At 40.9% G+C, this 23,585-nt stretch overlaps 1 protein-coding gene across 1 annotated transcript; it reads right to left on the bottom strand.

Annotated features, from left to right (window-relative positions):
- EDNRB (endothelin receptor type B) lies at nt 1–23,009 on the bottom strand. Its single transcript, XM_019444118.2, has 8 exons — nt 22,910–23,009; nt 21,585–22,114; nt 6,022–6,134; nt 5,683–5,887; nt 3,882–4,031; nt 3,346–3,479; nt 2,709–2,817; nt 1–1,268 (listed from the first exon to the last, which is right to left on the bottom strand). The coding sequence occupies exons 2-8, from the start codon at nt 22,062–22,064 to the stop codon at nt 1,134–1,136; spliced, it is 1,326 nt and encodes a 441-aa protein (XP_019299663.1). The 5' UTR covers nt 22,065–22,114; nt 22,910–23,009; the 3' UTR covers nt 1–1,133.
- Nucleotides 23,010–23,585: the final 576 nt, after the last annotated feature.

Here is a 23,585-nt window from a genome sequence, read left to right as displayed (position 1 = left end):
TCAAAAACGGTTTTTTATTAGTTATTTATAAAAATGATATAAAAATTAGTAATAAGCTTTACAAGTAGTTGTTAAATTGGTTAATTTGTGTGATTTCAAAAAACAGTGTTTTAATTATCATATTACCCCTACGCCAGAGACCATTTTGACTGCAGCAGGTGGGAGAGGACCCTGCTTTCTCCTGCGCCCTGTGGGCCCTGCTCCAGGCAACTCACGTCCTGTCCCTTAGGTGGTTACTGGCATCTCTCCATTGTAAAGGTACTAAACGCTGGGGCTGGCCCTTTGTTGAATCATCTGCATGTCCTATAATTGTAGCTAAGTACTTGCAGATGACAAAATAAACAAATAGTGTTTCAACTATAGTAGTGAAAGGAGAATATTGTAATAATCTTGAAAAAAAATCATAGGTAGCATTTTCTTCGCAGAATACATGAGTAGGAGACTTCAAAGCAGTCTTTTGGGAAAGCATTCCAAACCTTCTCTCTCCTTCCCTTTGTGACATTTGGCCTTATCTGAATGGAGAAAGATGAATGATTTTCAAAAACCTCAATCTCTCTGATGCTACCTCCTGATCCTTTAATTATGTTTCTAATGTGAAAAAAAAAAAAAAGATACACCAGCTAAACTTGCTTTCACATTTTATAGTCCAGCCAATGGTTTGACACCATGAATTAAGAAAAGTTTCTTTTAAAGGATTTTTTAAAATTTTAAATTGAGTCATTTAAACTTTATCCAAAGATTCCATTTTACAGTGACACAATTTTCCTTTATATCAGATTCACATGAATTTAAAACATAAACCTCTTGAACAGGAATTCAGAGTGAGTTCAACCTAAACCTAAGCGGTGCAGGAATGTACTGGAAGTTATTAAGAGCTACACTGGAGTGCTGGCTGTGTAAAATTAAGTGCTTTCACGAGGAGGCTTTCTTAATTCTCAAGGCTTTTGTTTTCTCAGGCAATAAATAGCTCATAGAGAGTCATGGGTCACTGTGAGTGTTAAGAAAATAATCACTCTCACACTTTTACATTGTTTTGTGCAAGCACACAGTTGTTTTGTTTTGGCAAACGCCTCCTTGTTTTAGTGACTTCTGTCCACAATAAAGAAAATGAAATTAAGTGACTATTCCTTCTCCTAAGATGAGCTGTATTTATTACTGGAGCGGAAGTTGTCATATCCGTGATCATTAGCTTTGAACTTCAGGCATGACTGCTTTTCCTCCAAGGACTGTTTTTCTTCAAATGACTGGCACCAGCAGCATAGGCATGACTGTACAGAGCAAAGTAACTCGTTAGCCGTTCACATCAGTTACTGTCATGACTCTTCCTACTTTCTAGGGTTCTGACTGTGTGGGCATGATCGGGAGTTCTTGGCCACTTCCTTTCTATGCTGTCTTATTTTTCCCTTTAACAGCATATAATTACACAAGTAGTATATGATAGTTTTTTATACTAGAAAATACAGGGAAAGAAATGTATATCACTAAAACTCACCTTTTCATTAAAATTAAAAGGGAAAAGCACTCATTCTTGATATTTACTCTTGCTTACTTGAGAAATTCTCTTAATATTTGATAAATATATAACTCAAGACTTCTTCCTATGCAAGTAGAAATATTACCACACACCATACATATAAACACACGACCGTATATGTGCATGTGTGCATGAGTGTGTTATCTTAATAAAATTGTACTATATGTACTACTCTGTAGCCTGCTTTCTATGTCAGTGAATTTAATGTTGTATTGATGTTTTTGTCAGCCACGTGTTATGCTCGTGGGCCTTTTTAATACCGTCACACAATGAACTTAGAAAGTACATTAATGTCTCGGTTTGATCCATCCAATTTCTTTTCTTGGATTTTTTTTAAATCCCAAACTTTGTTCATACTGTTTGCTTTCTGAGGATCTGTATGCATAAGGAACTGGGAGGTCCATTGTTTTCTGTTCTCTAAAAAGAGGGAGTCGATCTTGATGAACGTTCTCTTCTAGCTCTACAATTCATGAGCTTATGAGTGGGCAAAGAACTTAAGACTGATTTAGATGTTTTGAGGAAGCTGAGTTCTTTCCAGTAATGAGCTACCAGGGACAAATGGATCATTCCCATGTAAGGGAAGGGAATATGTCATTCATATTAGATTGTCGAAGGAGTGAATGAATGGATGGATGTTACAATGCAAGTGGCCAAACGAAGAATAATACACGTATTCCACATCAAGTAGCACAACTCTGCTCTACAAGCAAGGTGGCAAAGAGGAGGTAGAACCTGAATTACATGTCTCCATTAGACTTGCTATTCTCATGTCCCATATGAAAAAGATACTAAGTTAGTTATAATCCAAGCCATGCTGCCTTAGTCCAAAACCTACTGAAAACGGGAACAAGGCATTTAACTCATGTTTAGCTCTTATCATATGACACCTGTCAGACATCAATGCATGTCCTTTTTGTTAATTTTCTGAGCATTTCTCCAAGTACAACTGATTGGTTGAGGCAGAAGGGAGTGGTTGATGAGGATTTATAGGCAGAAATCAAGTAGAGTGAGTTTTGAGCAGAAGTCATATTTTAAAAAATTATCTGTGATGTAACGCAAGGGAATACTGTAAAATAATTGACTAAATCTCTTTAGATATAAATCTGAATCGTTTGGAAAGGTTATATTTGATGCCAGGCTAAAAAAGAGCTTTTTTATTTTGAAATACTCTCACCTTAAAGCAGTTTTTGAATCTTTTGCTCACCAAATACAGAGCTATAGGATTAATGCAGGAATTCAGGGAGGCCATGTTGATGCCAATGTAGTCCAACACCAATAAAAAGCTGTAAGAAATATTCCAAAACATGTCTTTGTTGCTTTAAGCCTATATTCCTTGCAAACTCTTGAGTTTTGGGGGAAAAACATTACTCATATACAATAGTTTGACTTTATCACTGGTCTTTGCTCATAATGATCTCTCTCTCTCTCTGTCTCTCTCTGTCATCATGCCCCTCCCTCCCATGCCCAATTCTCTCTTTGACAATAAAATCTCATTCGGAAGTGCTGAGGCTGGCTGAGAAGGCTTTGCAAAGTGCCAAGGAGAATTGGAGCTTATATTTTCAATAGTGCCACCCACTCAACATTTCGATCATTTTATGATCGAATGGAGAGAGCTCTGCCTCTCGATTCTCAGTGTTCTTATTAGTCTGCTTTATTCCTTCCTCTACAACAGGAGTGAAGGGGGAAAAGTGAGAATCGTAACTGCTCCCTAAAGACTAGCAAAATGGTACTCTGTCTCTGCAAGGGACCAGTGGAAAAAACCTTCTGAATGGCGTTTACCTACAAAAATCGGTCTAGTTTACTTTTCTTACCTCAAAAGTTCACATCTATTAGGATCATTCTGATCATAAAGAGTGAGCTTCAAAATCCTGCTGAGGTGAAGGGGAAGCCAGCACAGGGCAAAGACGAGGACCAGGCAAAAGACCGTTTTGGCCACTTCCCGTCTCTGTAATAAAACCATAGTCAGGGACTAAATAGAGGATTCAGATAATCATAGTGTTCCCACTTCCCAAACAGAATATTTAATATTGTTTACAAAAAGCCAGTGGCATTTGTACAAATTCAGAACATCAAGCTTTAAGTCGAATAGTTGATGTGAATTAGAAGTAAAGTGACTAGAGATTCACCTTAAAAAGGTAATGGATCTTTCTAGATCTTTTTAGATTACGTAGAACAGAATTATCTCTCGATAGATAATATAAAAAATATTCTTTGTATTTTCAAAAATACTGGAAGCAAGAGAATGGAAGTATGGTCTAGTGTATAATAATTTTAATTTGTTGTCATTGTAATAATTTTCTTATTCATAATTATAATCATGAGTCAGCACATATTTCTATTTTCTTACCTGCTTTAAGTGGTCATTTAAAGCAATCTGCATGCCACTCTTCTTTCTCAACATTTCACAGGTCATCAGGGTATAAAAAAATGCAGTGATGGCCAATGGCAAGCAGAAATAGAAACTAAATAGCCACCAATCTTTAGCTGTCTTGTAAAACTATGGAGAAGAGAAAATTCTATGAGTTAACATTCCTCTGTAAAAAACATCTTCTACACCACACGTTAAATTAAAAAAAAAAAACAACAACATACTCATCTACTTCTAAAGTAGATACATTTCCTAAACACTATATAGAATATTTCAGGCCACATTTACTGAACAAATAACTAAATACTTATACGAAGTATAACAAACATTCCTTAAAGGGCATTTCAATTCTCTAAGGCAGTGTGCTGTAATTCTGCTCAAAAATTTAGGCAGTTGGGCAAAATTAAAAATATTTGGTAATTCAAATATTTTTGCCTTCACATAAGCAAATTATCCTTAAGCAAAAACATTCTTAAGGTACTCTTTCTGTGAAATACCACATCTGAATATGTGAAGACATCCTAGTGTTTAAGGGAAGCATTCACTTTTTAACAAGTGTGTTTCCCAGACAAAAATAGATGTGGAAAGGTCTGCATTAATTATTTAGCTAAGAAATGTACGAATCTCACTTATCAATTAGAAAATCAAAGCTGCTTATGACTTAGGCTTTTTTTTTTTTTTTTTTTTTACTTTATTTCTGCTCTTTTTTTCCAACTGTGTTGGAGCAGAATTTATGTAATCTATGCAGAAAACTTTTTCCTTTTAACTAATAAGACACAAGAAGATAGCAATCTCATTCTCAATTTCACATTAATGTCCCTCTTTTTTCTTAAACAAATTTTTTTTTAACATTTATTTATTGTTGAGAGACAGAGACAGACAGAGCATGAGCAGGGGAGGGGCAGAGAGAGAAGGAGACACAGAATCTGAAGCAGACTCCAGGCTCTGAGCTGTTAGCATGGAGCCTGACGGGGGGGGGGGGGGGGGGGGGGGGGTGTGGGGGGGGGGGGGTGGGGGGGGGGTGGGGAGGCTCGAATCCATGAATCACGAGATCATGACCTGAGCCAAACTCGGATGCTTAACCGACTGAGCCACCAAGGTGCCCCACTTCTTTTTTCTTTTAATTACCGGGATACATATAATCCCTAAAGTTGTATATAGTCTTCTTATATGTGAAATAGAAAATAACCATTGGTGACACCTGCATTAACACCTCTTAATCCATTCTGTTGGAAAGAGTCTTTTATACTCAAGATCTGTCTTCAAATACCAGCATTGCCATTTTCCCCCGTTTCCTGATTCAACGTTCTTGAATAAATGGCCAAGACGAAAAATTCTTTGCAATGGCAGCTTTCCCTTTAGACAGAGGGCAGGCTTGCCATTCAGAATCCTTCCATATCCGGGCATCTCCTACTGGATCACTCACTGAACCACCCACTCCCTCTGATGGCTGCTGTGTTGTCTTATGAGGAATATGTAGTAGTTGGCAGTCCTTATGGAGGAGATGAGTAGAAAAGCTATACGTCCAAATCGATCCTCTCATGTGAACTTGCTTTATCTGTATCCCTGAACACCAGGGAATTTTTGTGGAAGTAGTGACCTAGCTTTCCGCAGCATTGGTCATTAGTCACCGTTAGCCCCCCGGTCCAGAGGCTTACACTCTTAATTTATGCCAAGGACAGTCATAAATCAATAGCTTCCCAAGAAGGGAAGATCAGGCGGAAAGTAGCTAAATATTTATAAGGCAAGAATGGAAAGGAAAGGAAAAGGTAAAATTCACCTGCATGAAGGCTGTTTTCTGAGTGGGACGAAGCAAGCAGATTCGCAGGTAACGTCCTTTGTAGTCAATGGTTATCATATCAAAACCCACGGCTTCAGGGACTGCCAGAACCACAGAGACCACCCAAATTAAAACAATTTCGACTGCTGTCCATTTTGGAACCCCGATTCCTTTAATTCGACTCCAAGAAGCAACGGCTCGATATCTGAAGTACAAAATAGAATTATTTGTCAAGCTGCAGAGCCTGCTTTTATTGAATTACATACTTTAGTTTCTAAGTAACATAGCAATCACTAGTATAGTGTTCAGGATATACCTGGCTTAAATATACGCTCTTACCTGTCAATACTTAGAGCACATAGACTCAACACAGTGATTCCCACGGAGGCCTTCTGGATAAAAGGCACCAGCTTACACATCTCAACTCCAAAGGGCCAGTCCTCGGCAAGCAGCTGCATTGAGAAGACATGAAGCTCTGTGAGCAAGATTTTCACACGGTGCCCTCTGAACTGCATTACTTAGTGGACGGTAATTAACATGCAGAGTTAGATAACCAATTCCAGTTCTTCTTCTTTTCCTCATGGATTACTCCTTTGAAAAGCATCAGTGTTCGATATATGGATCAGGAGAGCGGTTGGGAATAATGAAAATGCAGCCAGTTCAGGAGAATTTGTTATGCATACACAGTAGCTTAGGATCAGAATCTCCACCATGGGGCTAACTGGGGCCGATCCTGTAAGTTCCCCTTGGAAAACTGAATGTGATGCACTGAAAACATCTCTTCTACTGTCGTGGAGTCTCACATGCTCAGGTCATGGCCAAACCAAAATATAGATGATAAATGTTAAAAACAGATGGCAAATGTGTATTTGCATATTTCCACTTTACTGTAGTCAACTTGAGTGCCCAGAAACTCAGCGGGAATACGCACACTGCTCCTTGAACACCCTAGACACACTGCTGTGTTAGGGCTTTACTCTAGGTGTTTCCTTATTCTGGAAGGCTCTTTCCCCACAGATCCACTGGGCTAACTCCCTTACCTCCTTCAGATTTTGCTCAAACCTCATCTTTTCAACATAACCTACTTTAACCCCATTATTAGTACAGTAACTAGCCGGGTTCCTGTCTCTCTTACCCTACTCGACTTTCCTTTTTATCCATAGCACCTGTCAACAACTATTGCATGTATTATAACATTTACTTGTTTGTTTTGTTTAGTTTTTGCTCTCTTGAATCCCTAGAGTATAAGGCAGAATATGGCCTCTGCAACTGCCTAATTCAGTTCCTGCCATGTTGTGGATGCCATATTCAAACCCCTAAAACATATAGGCACTGGCTCTACCATGAGTAAAAAGACATAAGTTCTTGCTATTATACATATATTTCTCTCCTTCCGGCTTTCACAATAGATGTACAACCATCTCTTGTGAAAACCAGTTAATTTCTTTCTTAGGACAACTGGGTGTGCCCACACTGGTTAATGAATCACTTTAGGTGAACATCTGGATTGAATGTTCCTGAGGTTTTGAAAATAAAGAAAAGTATTTCAAATCAATGTTTTTTTTTAAACGTTTTAAAAAATAATCTTCCAAAAGTGAAAACTATTTTGAAACACAATTGAGTCTTTCTGTCCTTTCACTTTAGTGGAGTTTTCTTTGTGGAGTCTGTCAAGATGTGTGATTGTTCCAAAATGGCACCAAAGGCTGAAATGTGTGTCTAGTATGAATACGACTTCGAGCTCCAACATGAGACCAATTTCGTTTCCAAGTTAGATACAAAAAGTTACTCTGACATGTAGGACAGATGTTGACAAGCTTACCACAGACATGCTTCATCTAGGGTCCTGAAGATCTACAGGGCCAGGCAGGTAACACAGAGGGGTAGAGAAGCCGGGTGTAAAGAAGTCATCGGTGTCAGGAAGATAATAGAGAGTGGTAGGGTGTGGGGTAAATCCCATCTAAAAGGGGAAGCTGCTTAAAGACCATGATATGATTTTTGCCAAGGAATCCCACATTAAAAACCAACAACAAAACACAACTCTTGATTTTAACTAAAAAAATCAAATTTTTATATAAAACCTCATAATTATAAAAGTTTTTAAGTCATTTAAAAATTTTTTTTAACGTTTATTTATTTTTGAGACAGAGAGAGACAGAGCATGAACAGGGGAGGGTGAGAGAGAGAGGGAGACACAGAATCTGAAACAGGCTCCAGGCTCTGAGCTGTCAGCACAGAGCCCGATGCGGGGCTCGAACCCACGGACCACAAGATCATGACCTGAGCCGAAGTCGGCCGCTGAACCAACTGAGCCACCCAGGCGCCCCTAACTCATATTTTTAAAAAACACTGTCAAATAACATTGTATCAAAAAATATATATCTGTAGATCAGACTACTTGTGACTTCTGGATTAGTCAATTGGGTCAGAATTCTGCTTGTTCATTCATTCATTCATTCATTCAATAAGCATTTATTGAGCATTCACTATATGCCAGACACCACTCTGAGTACAGGGTGCATATCAGTGAATAAGGCAAACTCCCTGCTCTCCTAGAGATTACAGGCTAGTGAAGGAGTCATATAAAAAAGTGCACACAAATATTTAATATGGTGTCATACGGTTATTGCCATTATATGAAGAGGGTATAGTGGGATTTGGAGTAATTTCTTGATAAGCTTCTCAAGCAACATCTTTCTGAAGAGGCAACACAGGAGTAAGGGATCTGACTACAGTAAGAAAGTGAGCCATGCAAAGTGCATTCAGGGCAGAGGAAGGAGCAAGTGCAAAGGTCTCGGGGTAAGAAAATAAGCCTAGTGTGCTGACCTTACACAAAGAAGTCTATCAAGACCCAGGCCAAGTGTCTAAGAGATGATGTTGTAGAAGGAGTCGTCTGAATAATTTTCGAGGAAGTACATTGTCCGTTTTTAAACAGGGAAATGGCATGGTCTTATTTATGGTTGAAGAAGATCACTGTCAGGGGAGCCTGGGTGGCTCAGTTAAGCGTCTGATTCTTGATTTGGGCTCAGGTCGTGATCTCACAGTTCGTGAGTTTGAGCCCCACATCAAGCTCTGTGCTGACAGTGTGAGCTTGCTTGGGATTCTGTTTCCCTCTTTCTCTCGGCCCCTCCCTGCTTGTGCTCTCCCTCTCAAAAATAAGTAAACATTAAAAAAATAAAAATAAGTAAAAAGATCAGTGTGGATGCTCAATGTAGAATAGAATGTGGGGTCAAGAAAGGAAGCTTTGATGAGAGATTGTGGTCAGCTGGACCCGGTGGTAACCTGGGGCTGAACGAATGGGTTGCAGACCAAATATATTTTTATATTTGAAGGTGGAGCCGGGAGGATTTGTTATGGTTTGGATATAAGACACGAGGATTCAGGGAACTAAGAGGTTTGTCACATGAATGATGGAGCCATTCAGACTCATTCATCAGACTCAGGATGCCTTAGGTCTGAACCGGCTATGAACTTAAGATACTTTAAAGGAACCACCAATTGCCCTTGGAAACATAAGAATAAAAAAGTTCCAACCAGTTCCAAGGACTCTACCAGACCAGCTTCTTATGAATTATCCAGACAATATTTCTAATTCTGATTGCTCTTAGAGGTATCAGGAAAAAAAAAAAAAAAAAGAAAGAAAGAAAACAAAACTAACAGTTAGGTGGCACTTGCAAATGGGTTAGGCATTATTCTAAGCACTTTGCACATACCATATCGTTGACATCTCTGAAGAAATCCTAGGACATAGTACTACTGATCCCCATTTTACCGATAAGAAAACTGAGGCACTTAGAAGGTTATTAACATACTGTGTTGGTTTTAAATACGTCCACAAATTCTTTGCTGCTCCTCCCTTCACAAGGTGAAGAAGCCTCGTTTCCCTTTCCTTGAATGAGGGTTGGCTTTAACAATTTGCTTTCTACGAACAGAATGTGGTGAAAGGGATGATGTGTGATGTCGGAGACTAGTTCACAAAAGGCATATGGCTTTCTCCTTGTGGTCTGGTGGATCACTCATTCTCAGGAGACCAGGTGCCATGTCAGGAGGACACCCAAGTGTCTGTGGGCAGGCCAGCATGGTGAGGAACTTAGGCTTCCTGAAAACGACTAGCAAAAATTTGCCAGGGGCACCTGCGTGGCTCAGTCGGTTAAGCATCCGACTTCGGATCAGGTCATGACCTCACAGTTTGTGAGTTCGAGGCCCGCATCAGGCTCTGTGCTGACAGCTCAGAGCCTGGAGCCTGCTTCAGATTCTGTGTCTCCCCCTCTCTCGGACCCTCCCCCACTCACACTCTGTCTCTGTCTCTCTCTCGAGAATAAGTAAACGTTAAAAAAAAAAAAAAGAAAAGAAAAAAAGGTGAGACTAGCACAAATTTACCAGCTGTATGAATGAGAGATTCCTCCAGCTTTAGGCAAATCTTCAGAAAACTGAAGCCCTTGGCAAATACCTTGACTGCACCCTCATGAGAGACACTGGACCAGAAGCACCCAGCTAAGCGGTTCCTGAATTCTAGAGCCACAGACAAGGTGTGAGATAATAAAAGTTTATTGTTTCAAGCCACTAAGTTTTGGGGTTATTTACTATTCATCATTTGACAAGTAATATATCTGTCCTTGCTTTACTCACTTGGTTACTTGTCCTGGTAACTTGGTTTATTACTCACTGAAGTAACCGATCCACATTTGAACCCACATGGTCTGATTTTAGAGTCTATATAGCGTTTTGGAGAAACTGACCATAGAAAAAAGATTGTTTAGAATTAAATCAATATTCGCATTTTGACCCATACCTATGTGTCAATGGTAAAAATATCTAGATGCAAAATAAAATCTCTCCTAAGCACGTAGCCATTTCATTCACATAATATCCAAAAATTAACATATTTCCAAATATCTTATTTGCCTCAAACTATTTCCAGATATGCAAATATTAGGATCACCTAGGTGCAGGCATCAGATGAATCAAGATGAATGAGCGTCCAGGCCACTGAAGGGAAAGAAGTCTGGCCAATGGAAAGGAGCCCTGTACTGAATCCAGGCCCTGTTTTGAGGTTACTATTGTTTTTGGCTCAGCCCAGAAATTGGAGGATTGTTCTTCATACCACTGGGAGGCCTGCAGCTCAACCTCTGACCCAAGTTATCACAGGGGATAGGGAAACACAAACTGAAAATTGTAACCATTCTCTTCACGTTCAACACAGAGATAGTCAGAAACCGAATCATAACTGAGGGCTTACAATTGTCTAATCTACCCTTCCAAAGGGAAAGGAACTGCAAACCCGGGAGCATTAACCTTCATCAGCTTTTTTGGCTTTGTGGGCTTTTAATTCAGGCCCGAATGCTGCTGGTCCTGGAAGGCCACAAAAGATGAGAGACAAAGTGCCCACTGTCACTTCTGTTATTTTGTAATGAGAAGGGTGACTTTGGCAACCCCTGCCTCTCTCCAACCAGAAGGCTTTGTGGAGACTCTGAGAAGCCAGCTACCCAGTGGCAGAAACCATGCCCACTTCTGATGCTCATCTTGGTCTTCATGGCTTCCAGTAAGTCTTGGGCAATTTAGTGCTGGGAGCTTATTTAAAATGCAAAGACATCAACCCCTTGCTTAACGGTGAACAAAACCCCAAGTGGAAGTGAAGGAAGATTTACTAAAATTTAAAAACAAACATCACTCTCAACCAAGGTGCCATCTTTAAATTTCAGTGAAAGAATGTTCTTATAGATTTTTGTGATAACTGGAAATTAATTATTTCACTCTTTGTTGACAAAAATCCTGACATCCAACACCTAATTTGAAGTACAACAGTATAGCTTTCCTCTTGTAGGGGAAATTGATTCTTTTTATTGCAAGAGGAAGTAATTCTAACTTTAAACCCAGCAATAACACATTCTTATTCCTCATGTTGAGTTTTTTCTTTGGACTTCACTCCATTCAATTAGATAACTTAAGGGCAAGATCTGAATACTGAAAACAAATCAAGCACGCAATCAGACAAGTCTCTCTAATTGCAAAATCAATGTTAGAGTTCTGTATTGTTTCTTGGTCCCTATCACAGGAATTAAATGTCTAGGTTCTGCTTAAAAGTAAGTTTGAATATATATTACCTACCACTAATTAAATGTGAACCAGTTAGAAATTACTCCCATAACTGTTACTGGTTTTCATATTGCGATGACTCAACCAACCAAGAGCTTTTGACACTGTTAGGTCCTACAGCGTGGTGTCCATTCGACAAATGATAGCCCACGCTTGTGCTCATTCCCTTCCCTTATGGTTTACACTGCTTCCCGAGAACGTTTCTTTTGTATGAATAAAAACAAATAAGTAAATCAACACTAGACTGAAAAAAGACGTGATCGTACTGATTATAAGATTTCTACTCAAGGATGACCATGACTGCATAACTTTATGTTGGAATGGCTGTTTATGAAAGAAAAGAAGGCAATAGCATACAGGGGCACCTGGGTGGCTCAGTCGGTTGAGCATCTGACTTCGGCTCAGGTCACGATCTCATGGTTTGTGGGTTCAAGCCCCGCATCGGGCTGCCTGCTTCGGATTCTGTGTTTCCTTCTCTCTCTGCCCCTCCCCCACTTGTGCTTTGTCTCTCTCTGTCTCTCAAAAATAAATAAGTGTAAAAAAAATTTAGAAAAAAGGCAATAGCATACAAATACATTATTTTTCTATTACATTTAACAATTATTTTTATATTATATATTTTTTCTCAATTTCTAAAAGGATAAATAGCATGAATAGGAAATAAATATCCCCTTTTTATAAGTATTGTTAATGATTCCTACAAAATCTCTCCAACTGGGAGATTTACATTTTTCATTTATCTTTTTAATTAAAAATCACATTCCCGAGAAATTAAATGGAGAAAACCCTGTTAATACATACCACTGTTAATGCCCAAAGGAATTAAGCCCCATAAAGTCAGGAAATTTGAAAGTTAACCGTCTTGCACTAATAAATGTCCAATCGCTTCATTAACCTTATATACCATTTTCTTTTCCTATTTTTTAAATCAAGAGTATATACTGAGTTTTAACTATTTACTTGTTTCAGAATACTCTATCACATTTTTAATGTCCAGCATAGTGCCTGGCACACAGTGGTCACTCATTAAATGCCTGTTGATTAACAGTGAATGAGTGTGCAATGGATGAATGCATGAATGCAATCATAAGGCAGAAATCTTATGATAAAACTACTGTCATGAACTTTCAGTTCTCATATTTGGAACAAAGTCTTTAGAGAACTGAGATGGCTACGCATTTATTGTTTGTTTGTTTGTTTGTTTGTTTTTGTATCGTCTCTTCCATGCCCTTCCTTCCTCTTTCCAGAGGATCAGATCTTCTTGACACATGGAGCCAGGGCCCTGAGGGATTGCGGGGTGATGGTTGGCTCTTCTCTTTTTGGAGTTCCGCCTTCCGAACAGGCTAGAAAAAGTGAAAAGCAAAAGTTCCTCTCCCATCCTGTCGCTCCTACTCAAAGCTGCCAAGGAAATGACTGACATAAAACAGAACTTACTGTTTCTCAATATCTAACGGGATCCTACCAGGAGCTTTAGTTGTAAATTTGGTGGAGATGGCTGCCTAAGCATGGAGATGCTGTAGGACATGATTGTTTAAAAGGCTGGGTGAGCAATATATTTACAACAACAACCAGGGTTACTTTGCCAGACGGCTGTGATGAAGTGTGAACCTTTCTTTCAAATGACTGGTATTATAGAAATGTTTTTACAGTGAGAGTCAAAAGAGGGAAATAATGGAGTGGTTGTGTTTCACAGCTTTGGGAAAGGGTGTATTCTTCTGTTTTTATCTGTTTCCTGCAGCAGATAAGAATTTTTCTGCATTTGAACTGGCATTTTAAAGATAGAGCACGCTTATTAAGGGATTTTCATTTCTTTTTTAATCGTACGTATGGACAGAATTTAAGGTAAGCTGCTGGTCAGGTACACAGAAAATATTTTCTTGACGTATGTCGTACCTGTGCCCTTGGGGACAGGTATCAATTACAAGTTCCATTCTGCATCCATTAAAATGCACTTAATCACCTAAAAATTAGGTCGTGAGGATTAGAAATATGTGGGTCAGAAATAATGCCAGCATAACCCCAGGGGTGACACTTAAACAGACCACAGTGTGAACAACGCCCCCTGGAGTTGGGCGAGACAGAGGTTCTGTCTCCAAGAATCTGTTGCGTGCACACCCGCAGAACAGAGGGTTTTTCCTGCTCTGGAAACATTCCTATGACTTGCTTAAATACAACATTGACTCCATGAAGGTGAATGGAGTTTCCTGAAACAAAATCTCCAGAAGCAAAAAGAAAAGATTAAAAAAATATATCTTAGGAGAAATTTAAGTTTACTTTAAATATATTCTCTGCTAGTGTTACAATGAAATCTATCTCCAAGTCTGTAACAGGTCAATAAATAGATTGCTACTCTCCTATTATTCGAATTTAAGAATACATGCACAGTTTGTGCTTAAAAACTCACTGACATGTTACATATTCTGAAGAGTCCAACTAAGAGCATTAAGAAATGCTGTTTACAGACCTAGTAGATTTTTTGATTCATGTAGCTGAACTGTATCTTCTATGATCACTGTGACATGTGAAAAATGTCAGAATTACAAGCCGATGGTCTCGCGGCTCAGAAAGAGACTCTGAAACTTCATGAAGTCAACAAATCTTATTAAATCATCTCATGTCTTACTTAAACCTAATTCTATCCAGAAAATATCTTTGGGACACTGGTAAGCTACTATGAGAAGACATTTGATTACCATGCAATCTCAAAGCCCTTTAAAATAGTTTGAAAACACTGAGCGAGGGGGAAGAAAGATATGTACAACATAAACATCCAGAGGATAGTTTTCCTCCTTTCTGGAAACTACAATTGAGCTAAAGAGGACAGAAGTAGAGAGAGGACACAAATCAGGGGGCATGAAAGTGGCTGTGAGTCTTAGGGACAGAGAATTGCTCGACAAATTCTCTGTCAACTTTGCTAATAAATTTCTGACTCAAGCATGAGCCTCTTTCTTGCTCTTCTACCACCACACTTGGGCTATTTTCTTCGTTTACATTTTCCCCAGAGGGTCTATAGGGGGAAAGAGAAGTAATCAATCTCTAAAATAAAAGCACTGGCAAGAGGAAAGGACAGAAGTCTAAAATTAGAGAAGTTGTTGGGTAAGATGTACCCAATACACCACACTCAGCTGCCTCCCAAACGTAACCAACCTCATCAAAGTCTTGAAAGAGATTGTTTCACATCATAAATTACATCTTGAATCTTATTTAAGCTCAGGCTTTATCTGTCAACACCCTTTGAAGCACTTAATCATTTATTAGCATTTGTCATGTTTCTCTAAAAATAATCAACTATAGCATATTAGCCACACATAGATCACCTTATATGGTTTTTCTTTGCAAAATGAAGCACGTGGCTCCCTGGCCTTGAGACAACAGGGTCTTGGCTATGTCATCCTCTTGTATACCTATGGAAATATCTTCATCCTGAACAACTCATTTAAAGTGAGCAAAGAAAAAATGTAGAGCCTTTGATAGATAAGCCTGGGCATATTGAAAGTAACATTGCCATGACATTTTAAGAGGCTTGGATTTATGGAGTGGCCAGTGGCAGATCAAAAGCAAACGCAAGGACTATAGAGTTAACCTAGCGAATCTTTCATTGCCCAAGGCCAAGAGTTTGCCAACCATTTTGTCACAGGAATCCACGTGTGGAACAATAAATTGGGAATGTGAACTCTTGAGTTTCTGGATTATTTGAATTATGCTATTGACCTATTATGTAACTATGGCCAATGTTCTCATACAGGAAGAGGAACAACTTCACCCTTCTTTTTCATCTGAACAGTTATAAAAATTATGATTATCAAAGCCCCACTGTCCTTATGTTTTATGTGTAACATCTTTTGTCCACAAGCATCTGTCTGGTACTGACTGTTGCAGGCACGACACTAGGTGGGTGTTGGGGTATTAGTTTTATCTGTTAGTTGATTCTAGGTCATTCAGAGCTAATAGCCTATTAATACTTTGTAAAAGCTAACACCTTACATGTGCTTAATTGGTGCTCCTTAATTTTTTTTCTTTTTTCTTTTTTTTTTTTTTTTTGCTTTAAATAAATGAATCTCAACATATCTAGGTTCCATTTTGGGTTCAAAGAGCTTCTGCCACTAGAATATCTCTAAATATTATAAAATGTTAGTAAAATATCTCAGTTACCTAACTGGAGATGAGGAGTATTATTATCTGGGAAGAAATCAGACTCCCCTATCCAATGATACTTTTACTTCTTATGTTGCTCTATGTGCATAAACCTCCACTTACCGATCAGACAATTATAACTTCAAAAGTTAAATCTGATGGAGTTCCAGTAACTTTTACTTATAACTATGAAACTAGTCAATTGCACATAAACTTGTTAATTACTAGAAGTAGTCTAAGTTTGGAAGTGAGGAAGGTTAAGTTTGTTCAGAAAGATAGGGTGTCATAAGCAGAAAATGTCTGATTACCTGACAAGGTCACTTCACTCAAAACTCATTTGTGGGTTCAGTGAAGCAACTCCACATTTTTACATGCCAGCATTTAAAAGTCAGGTATACCCTACCTTAACTAGTTAAACATTAAAGATCAGCGATTTTGCCTTTCAGAACTATGAAGGCAGGCTCTTTGCCTCTAATAGTAGCTTACGAAATCTTAACAGCAAAGCCATTCAAAGGCACTCCACCACCGCTGGACATCTGATTACATGTGGATCCTTATCAAACCAATGTCCATACCGATAACCTGTCTTCCAGTTCACAAGCAGATTTGTTTGCAAATGCAGTTTGCTTACACATAAAGGAAGTTACATTTGAGAATTAACTGTATTAGCTCAGTTACCCATGCCCATATAGCACTGAGAGTGAAATTGTTAAATGAAATCCAGAGATAATTTAAAAACTCATTATTTGCTCAAGAATTTTTAATTGCTTGAGAAGTTAAAAGAAGTTAAGTAAATTTTAACTTGAACTTGCCACCAACCTTTGTTAAATATCACTGCTAAACCAAACGAAGCCAAACGAACTAACTAACCAACCAATCAGCCACCAACAACATAAAACCTTCACGGCATCCAGAAGTATACCCCTGCTTTGCTGTTTGTACACAGCTGGGACAGCTTTGACATCAGTGCTACCGCAACTTACTAGTCAGATAGGTTCTCGTAGGCAACAGACATATTGGTTACCCCATTCACCGCAGTCTATACAAGGAAGGACACAACTAGCCTGTGAATAAGAAGAGGTTCATCCTCACATCATATACTTATAAATACTGGCTTTTGGTTCAGGTACATGTATATAGACCATGTAAATATTGGCATGGTGATCCATGTATATACTAGAGATAGACATTAATACATGCATATATGTATGGAGATGTTATATAAAATAGTGACCCAAGCTAAGAGTACAACCATAACTTTGGGGCATAAAATAGAGACATCTATCAAAATCACAAATGCACATACCCTTTGATTTAGTAATTGTAGTTCTAGAAATTTTCAGATATAGTCACACATGTGTGCAAAGCCATTTGTATGAATCTATTACTTGTAGTCACATTTATAATGGCAAAGCTGAAAAAAAAAAGCCCAAATTTTCATTCTTACACATACACACACACACACACACACATTTATTTTTTTCTTACTAGGTGCCAGGCACTGTGCCAAATGCTATTTACCGGTCTATTTATATGTGTTTATATGTGTATACACCTGTGCACAGAGATATAAAGATACATATAAAAGTTATAATTTTCTGATCGGTAAGTGGAGGTTTATGCACATAGAGCAACATAAGAAGTAAAAATATCCACTTTGGATGACTGCCTTTTCCATTTTCATCTGGATGGACTTACATAATGTAACATGTTAGAGCCTTAGCAGACACTTCTGGGAAGGATAAGCCAGACTCTTCTTTTCAGCATATTTACATGAATATGCATATGTGAAGTACTTCAACAGTTTCCTTTGTCTGGGTTTCCTATGATACCTCTGTGGCCTTCATCATAGGATTTCCTCTCAGCTCAGCCATAGGATACCTGGTGAGAGGACTGATTTTACATGAAAGTTTCCAGAGACCTTGTCTCTTGAGGTAGAACAGATCTATATCCTAAGGGTTGTCGGCACCTCCCTGTGAAGTCCTGTCCCATTCTACAGCAGTATCAGAGACTATGACATTTTGGGTTTGTCAACTTTTTTGAATGCTAGATTTACTGACCTCCAGATTAATGTAATAGATTCACATTGATGTCCCTTGGGTGTGCCAACAGATGGGTTAGGTGGGCTCTATGAAATTGCAAATGTTGTGTGTGTGTATGCATGAATGACTTTTTTTGCATTTTAATATATTATAATTATTATATCATATTAATTATATGTCAATTGTATATAATATATACAATTAAATGGATCCTGAAAGATAATTGTAATATCCCACAAAAACAAAATTAGAGGTCATTAGTTTAGGGGTGCCTGGGTGGCTCAGTTGGTTAAGCATCCGACTTCAGCTCAGGTCATGATCTCAGGGTTCGTGAGTTCGAGCCCCATGTCGGGTTCTGTGTCTACAGCTCAGAGCCTGGAGCCTGCTTTGGATTCTGTGTCTTCCTCTCTCTCTTCCCCTCCCCTGCTTGCGCTCTCTCTCTGTCTCTCTCTCTCTCTCTTAAAAATAAATAAACATAAAAAAAAATTAGAAATCATTGGTTTAGAGATTAAAGTCTCCCAGTTTAGGATAAGTTTAAATGGCATTCATAATTCACTTAAATTACTTTGTGTTAAGTATAATACCTGATTATGCTGAGCTTCTAAATGCATTTTTAAAAACTTACTTATATGGTTGGGTACCTGGGTGGCTCAGTTGGTTAAGCATTTGATGTTGGCTCGGGTCATGATCTCACAGTTTGTGAGTTTGACTCCCACCTCAGGGGAGCACAAACCTCACTTCAGGTGAGCTTGAGCCCTGCTTCTGGTGAGCCCCGCTTCTCTCTCTCTCTCTCTGTCTGCCCCTCGCTCACTTGTGCCCTATGTTTCTCTCTTTAAAAAAAAAAAATAACTTACTTATATGGCATCACAATTATTTAGGAGAATAAATGGCTTTTAACTAGTCTGAATTGGGTGTTTTTTGTAAAATAAAGTCTTTAAAATAACAGTGATATTATCCATATTATGTACTACAGATCATCTGAAGGGGAATTTCAGGAGATAGAAATCTTCACATGACTCAGATTAAAGCTGGAAATGTTTACCAAGCACCCTGCCGTGTGGCAGCGTGTCCTGTAATCCCACCAGGGCACGCAAATGAGGTTCTAAGAATACTGCATGTGAGAGAAGGGAATGCTGGGTCTGAGCTCACTCAGTGCAGAGGGACAGGGAAGGCCCCAGGTCTAGGAAGACTTAGAACCTTCCGGGTTCTAGGGCCCAGATAGCCTGGGTCCAAGCCCTAGTTTCACCACTGTCCAGTGGTGCAACATTGGGCAAGTTACTTCCTCACCTGTCCAACACGGAGTTTTCCTGTAAAACAGGGATGACAACAGTACCTCCTCCCTGGGGTTTGCTGCAGTGATTTAGTGATACCGACCAAGAACCTAGTGCATAATAAATGGCAGCCATTATTATTATATTATGCTTCAAGCGACACATGTTTACATGCAAGATAAAAATAAACTAAAAGCTACTATGTAGCATTCCACTTTGGCAAACTTGGCAATGGGACCTTATTCTTTGTGATGGATGTGTTTATGACCAATATAGATGACTGGGGGGCCAGATTTGTAATGACTGTTTACTTCAGAAGTAAAAGCACAGTTTTAACAGATTGAATGGCTTCAGGCAAAATGATGTAATTTCCTAGGGAAATCGTAAAGAAAATTGAAATGAAAGTAAAAACTGTGTGCCCTCCACGCTCCCCACCCCGGGAGTCAGATATTCTCTGGTTTATCAAATGTAATCATGTGATCAGAGAAAGTAAGAAAGTCCTCCCCAAGGAGACCTTTCACACAATTCTATGCAAGCCTAGCAAAACTGGATTGTAATCTCCCTTTTCAGAAGGATTTTTATTTCACTCATTTAAATATTTTGCAACATCCACTCTACAGTTTCTCGAGTTAGTTCTGATGAATTGAATTGAAATTCTTTTGTCAAATTGGAACAGTAAGAGTTGGTCGTTGGGGCTGCTTAAGAAGTAAGCGCATCACTTCTGGCTCTAACAGAACTGTGACTGCATCTAAGGGACCATTTTCGATTGCACCTCTCCCAGGAAACACTCAGACTTCATGAGAACAAGTTGCCATGCAGCATTTTAGGATTTCTTCTATTTATCCCGCATTTGTGGGAGTGTTTCCTTCCAGAGCCTGGATCTTAATCCGAATCCTATATCTAAACTTCAGAAATTGCTAGAATTCCCTTAAAGTATGGTTATTTGGATTAGGATTAAAGGCATGTCTCATGGTGCTTCCTGCCACAAAGATCAAAACATCCCCTATCACCCCTTCTCAGCCTCCATGCCACATTTTCCCCCTTGTACTGAGCCCTGGATTAGCTTCAGGCAAATTCCCAAAGCACATTCCCTTTCCCTTACACTTTGGTTCTGTTCTTATGTGTGACTTTCTACTGCTGATCATGATGGGTAAGCAGAGTTTTAGATCCTTGCATGGGCTTTAAAAATTTTCTGGCTCTTTCACCCAGGCTCTTTTTCTTAACACCACAATACCCCAGTAGCTGGGCACTAACAGCCTCATTGTAGAGTTGAGGAAACTAAGGCCCAGAGATGTCGGGATGTGTCTAGAGTTCCAAAACAACCTGGAGTCAAATAGTGCGGGGGTTTATGTCCTGCCCTAGGTCTCTGTGCCCGGTTCCCTGTGGTAATCACAATTAACGTTAGCAGCTGAAACCATTTAGAGACTTCACGCTGAGTGCTCTTTGGTTTGTTCTCAAGGTAATCGATGGGGGTACAGCTTGTACTTTGGACCTGACAGATTTGGGCTTGAATCCCACCTCCATCTCTTACTAACTGTGAGGCCTCGAACATCTTGTCGATCATCTGTAAAATGGAGAAATACCTACTTGCGGGCTGTCAAAAGTAGTAAAGGGAAGTAACCCATCCTTTCCAGGGCTTGGCCCGCTCTAGACATGCACTAAAGAGCAGGTGCAGTTCAGTCATTCACAGCAGGTGAAGCGTGTTGGTGTACTCTCTAATCTGGTCTCTTTCTTCTAGCCCATTTGTTTCCTAAAAAACCCAATTCCAGCTCGTCTACTTTTAGGGCCCTCCACAAAAATGCTTCCCAAGGTTGGTGTGCATGTGAATTGCCTAGGTATCTAAAGATGCGGATTCTGCTTTTGTAAGTCTCAGCTGGAGTTGCAGTTCTAACTGGGTCTCTGGTGACATCGGTCCTGCCAATCTGTGGACCACATTTTTTTTTTTTTTTTTTTTTTTTTTTTTTTTTTAGAGACAGTGGGCCCAGTGACCTAGGCTTAGGGACTAAATACTTCAGGACCAGTGGTTCTCAGAGTTTACAGTTCATCCTCATCACATGGAGGGCGTGTTAAAAATACATACTACTGGGCTCTATCTCGGAGTTTCTGAAATCAGTAGGTCTGAGGTGGGGTCATAAAATGTCTTTTCTAACATGTTCCCTCCCAAGTGATGCTGATCCTGCTGGTGTGGGGATTATGCTTGCTCGAGGCTTAGCCTCAGGTTACTGAAGACCAGTAGGGAATTTGTTTCCAATGCTAGCTGACTTTTAGGAGGCTATGGATCTTCTAGAGTAAGCATCCCCCAAAGGCTCTTCTGTCTTCCTCCTCCTACCTAGGCACCCTCCCGTCAAAATTGGCCCTTTACCTTGTAGACAGTGATGGGGATGTCAATGATGATGTGTAGCAGGTCTCCCAGAGCCAGGCTGGCTATCAAGATATTAGGGCCGTTTCGCATGCACTTGTTCTTGTAAATGATTCTCAGCAGTGTGGAATTCCCGATGATGCCCAGCACGAACACTAGACAGGACACCACCGTGTTGATATACTTGAAAGTCTCCTTGATCTCAATGGATCTCTCGCACGGAGGAGGCGAGCGTGGCCGGGCTCCGGTTGTTCTCCCTGCTTTAGGCATCTGCGGGGGTGCAGAAGTCGACGGCAAGCTGGCGTTGGGATCCTTCGGCCAGGAAACCTCGGCGGGGGGCGTCATTATCTCTCCGGGTCCCGGAAGTGGCAGAGTGGCCCTGGTCGATGGGAATCCCCTCTCTTCTCCCTGGACCCCCGCCACGCCGCAGGCGATGACCAGCGCCAGCAGGGCGCGTCCGCGCAAGCTTGGCGGCGGCCGCATGCTGCTGCCTGCTCCAGTGGGCGTCGGGTGGCCGCTGTGCAGCTCTGAGTCTGGAGAACCGCAGGGAAGAAAGACTGGAAGCTTGGGGCAGCTACCCCAGCCACGCCCCTGCAAACCGCTAGCGCAGAGCGCAGCCGCGCGGCGAGCGTCCGCGCGCAAATGTAACTCAAGTTTGCGCGCCAGTGCTAAACCGGCGCGCGTGACACTCCTGAGTCGCTCGACTGTCCTTCCCGAACCAGCTTTCCCTGTGCTTTTTTTCTCCCTTGCGTTCCCCCGGGGGATTAGTGACTCGCAGTGGGGCGGGGCATTCTGGAAGGGGTGTGCCAGAGAGGGAAGGATGGGTGTCTAGGGCTTAGCTTTGAGCTCTTTGGTGCGTCCCGGGGAAGCACAGAAGTTCTGGCTAAGGGTGCGTGGGGACTGGGGGGACCAAGGCACCCAGAGGCCAAGGGCATATGCCAACCTCTGCATTTTGCTCCGCAGGGAACGCGGACACCCGGTGTCTGAACGTCGTCAAGACTCCTCCCGGCGGTGGAAGCCACTACTCCCCAGCCGCCTGCGCTCGGATCGCCCCGGCGCCCGCCGGAGTGCGCCGGCTGACCCACACAACTCGTCCGACTTGGGGGAGTGTCAGCATGAACTTCGAAGCGTCTGTCCCCTCTAAGTGGCTTCAAACTTTTATTTGCTCTCCTTTACTCCAACCTCATTTTAATTCATTGTATCTATGCGTCTTTTTTTTTCTTTAATTAGATTTAAAAGTAGATATCCCCAAACTCCCAACCCAAGCTGAAGCCCCAGGACAAGGTTCAATCACTAATTTTAACTCAACACCAAGCCAGAATGTTTACCTCGCGAATGGGAAGCACCGGGAGCAAAGCGATGAGCGGGGACCTCCTTCCCGGGACGCTCGGCTCGCAGGTCGGTTCCAGCACGCTCTAGGGGGCGAGCACGCCTCCCTTCAGGGCCGGGCGGTCCGGCTCTGAGGAAACGCCTAGGGAATGCCAGACCAAGTAACCTCCACAGTTGCTCGAGGTCTCTGCCGTCCCGAGACAAGTACTTTTATTCATTCGTCCTTTCCCCATCAATCACCGCCAGACTCCTCCCGCGCCTTCCGACCGCTCTGCAACCTTTCCCCCTGGGCGACGCCTGGACAGCATCAGCAGGAGCTGCCCGCTGGCCAGGGCAGTCCCCGTCCGGGGACGCGTCCGAGAGCCTGCTGCTTGTCAGCGTTCTGGGTTCTCCAAACCACCAGCCTAAACCAAGGACAAGTTTCCACGCACCAGACTAGAACAGGGTTCTGTATTGAACGAGTCAACCAGGACTTTCAGTGCGGAAGGCGACTTCTCTGGCCTTTAAGTACCTATCCCGCGGTGATGTAGAGGACCTGGGGGCTGTGCTCTTTGCTGGGTTTGGTTTGCCCTCAGATTTCAAGTCCACATCGCTCCCAACACAGAAAAGCTCTCTTTCGTTCTTCTCAAGCCCTGGTGCTGCCCTGGGAGAGGACTGGCATTCCTCTTCATTTTT

Source organism: Panthera pardus, unplaced genomic scaffold, assembly GCF_024362965.1.
Source record: "Panthera pardus isolate Hobbes unplaced genomic scaffold, ASM2436296v1 HiC_scaffold_1, whole genome shotgun sequence".
Classification (NCBI taxonomy): Eukaryota; Metazoa; Chordata; class Mammalia; order Carnivora; family Felidae; genus Panthera; species Panthera pardus.
The sequence above is the reverse complement of the archived record's forward strand: the minus strand, read 5'-3'. Positions and strand labels throughout refer to the sequence as shown.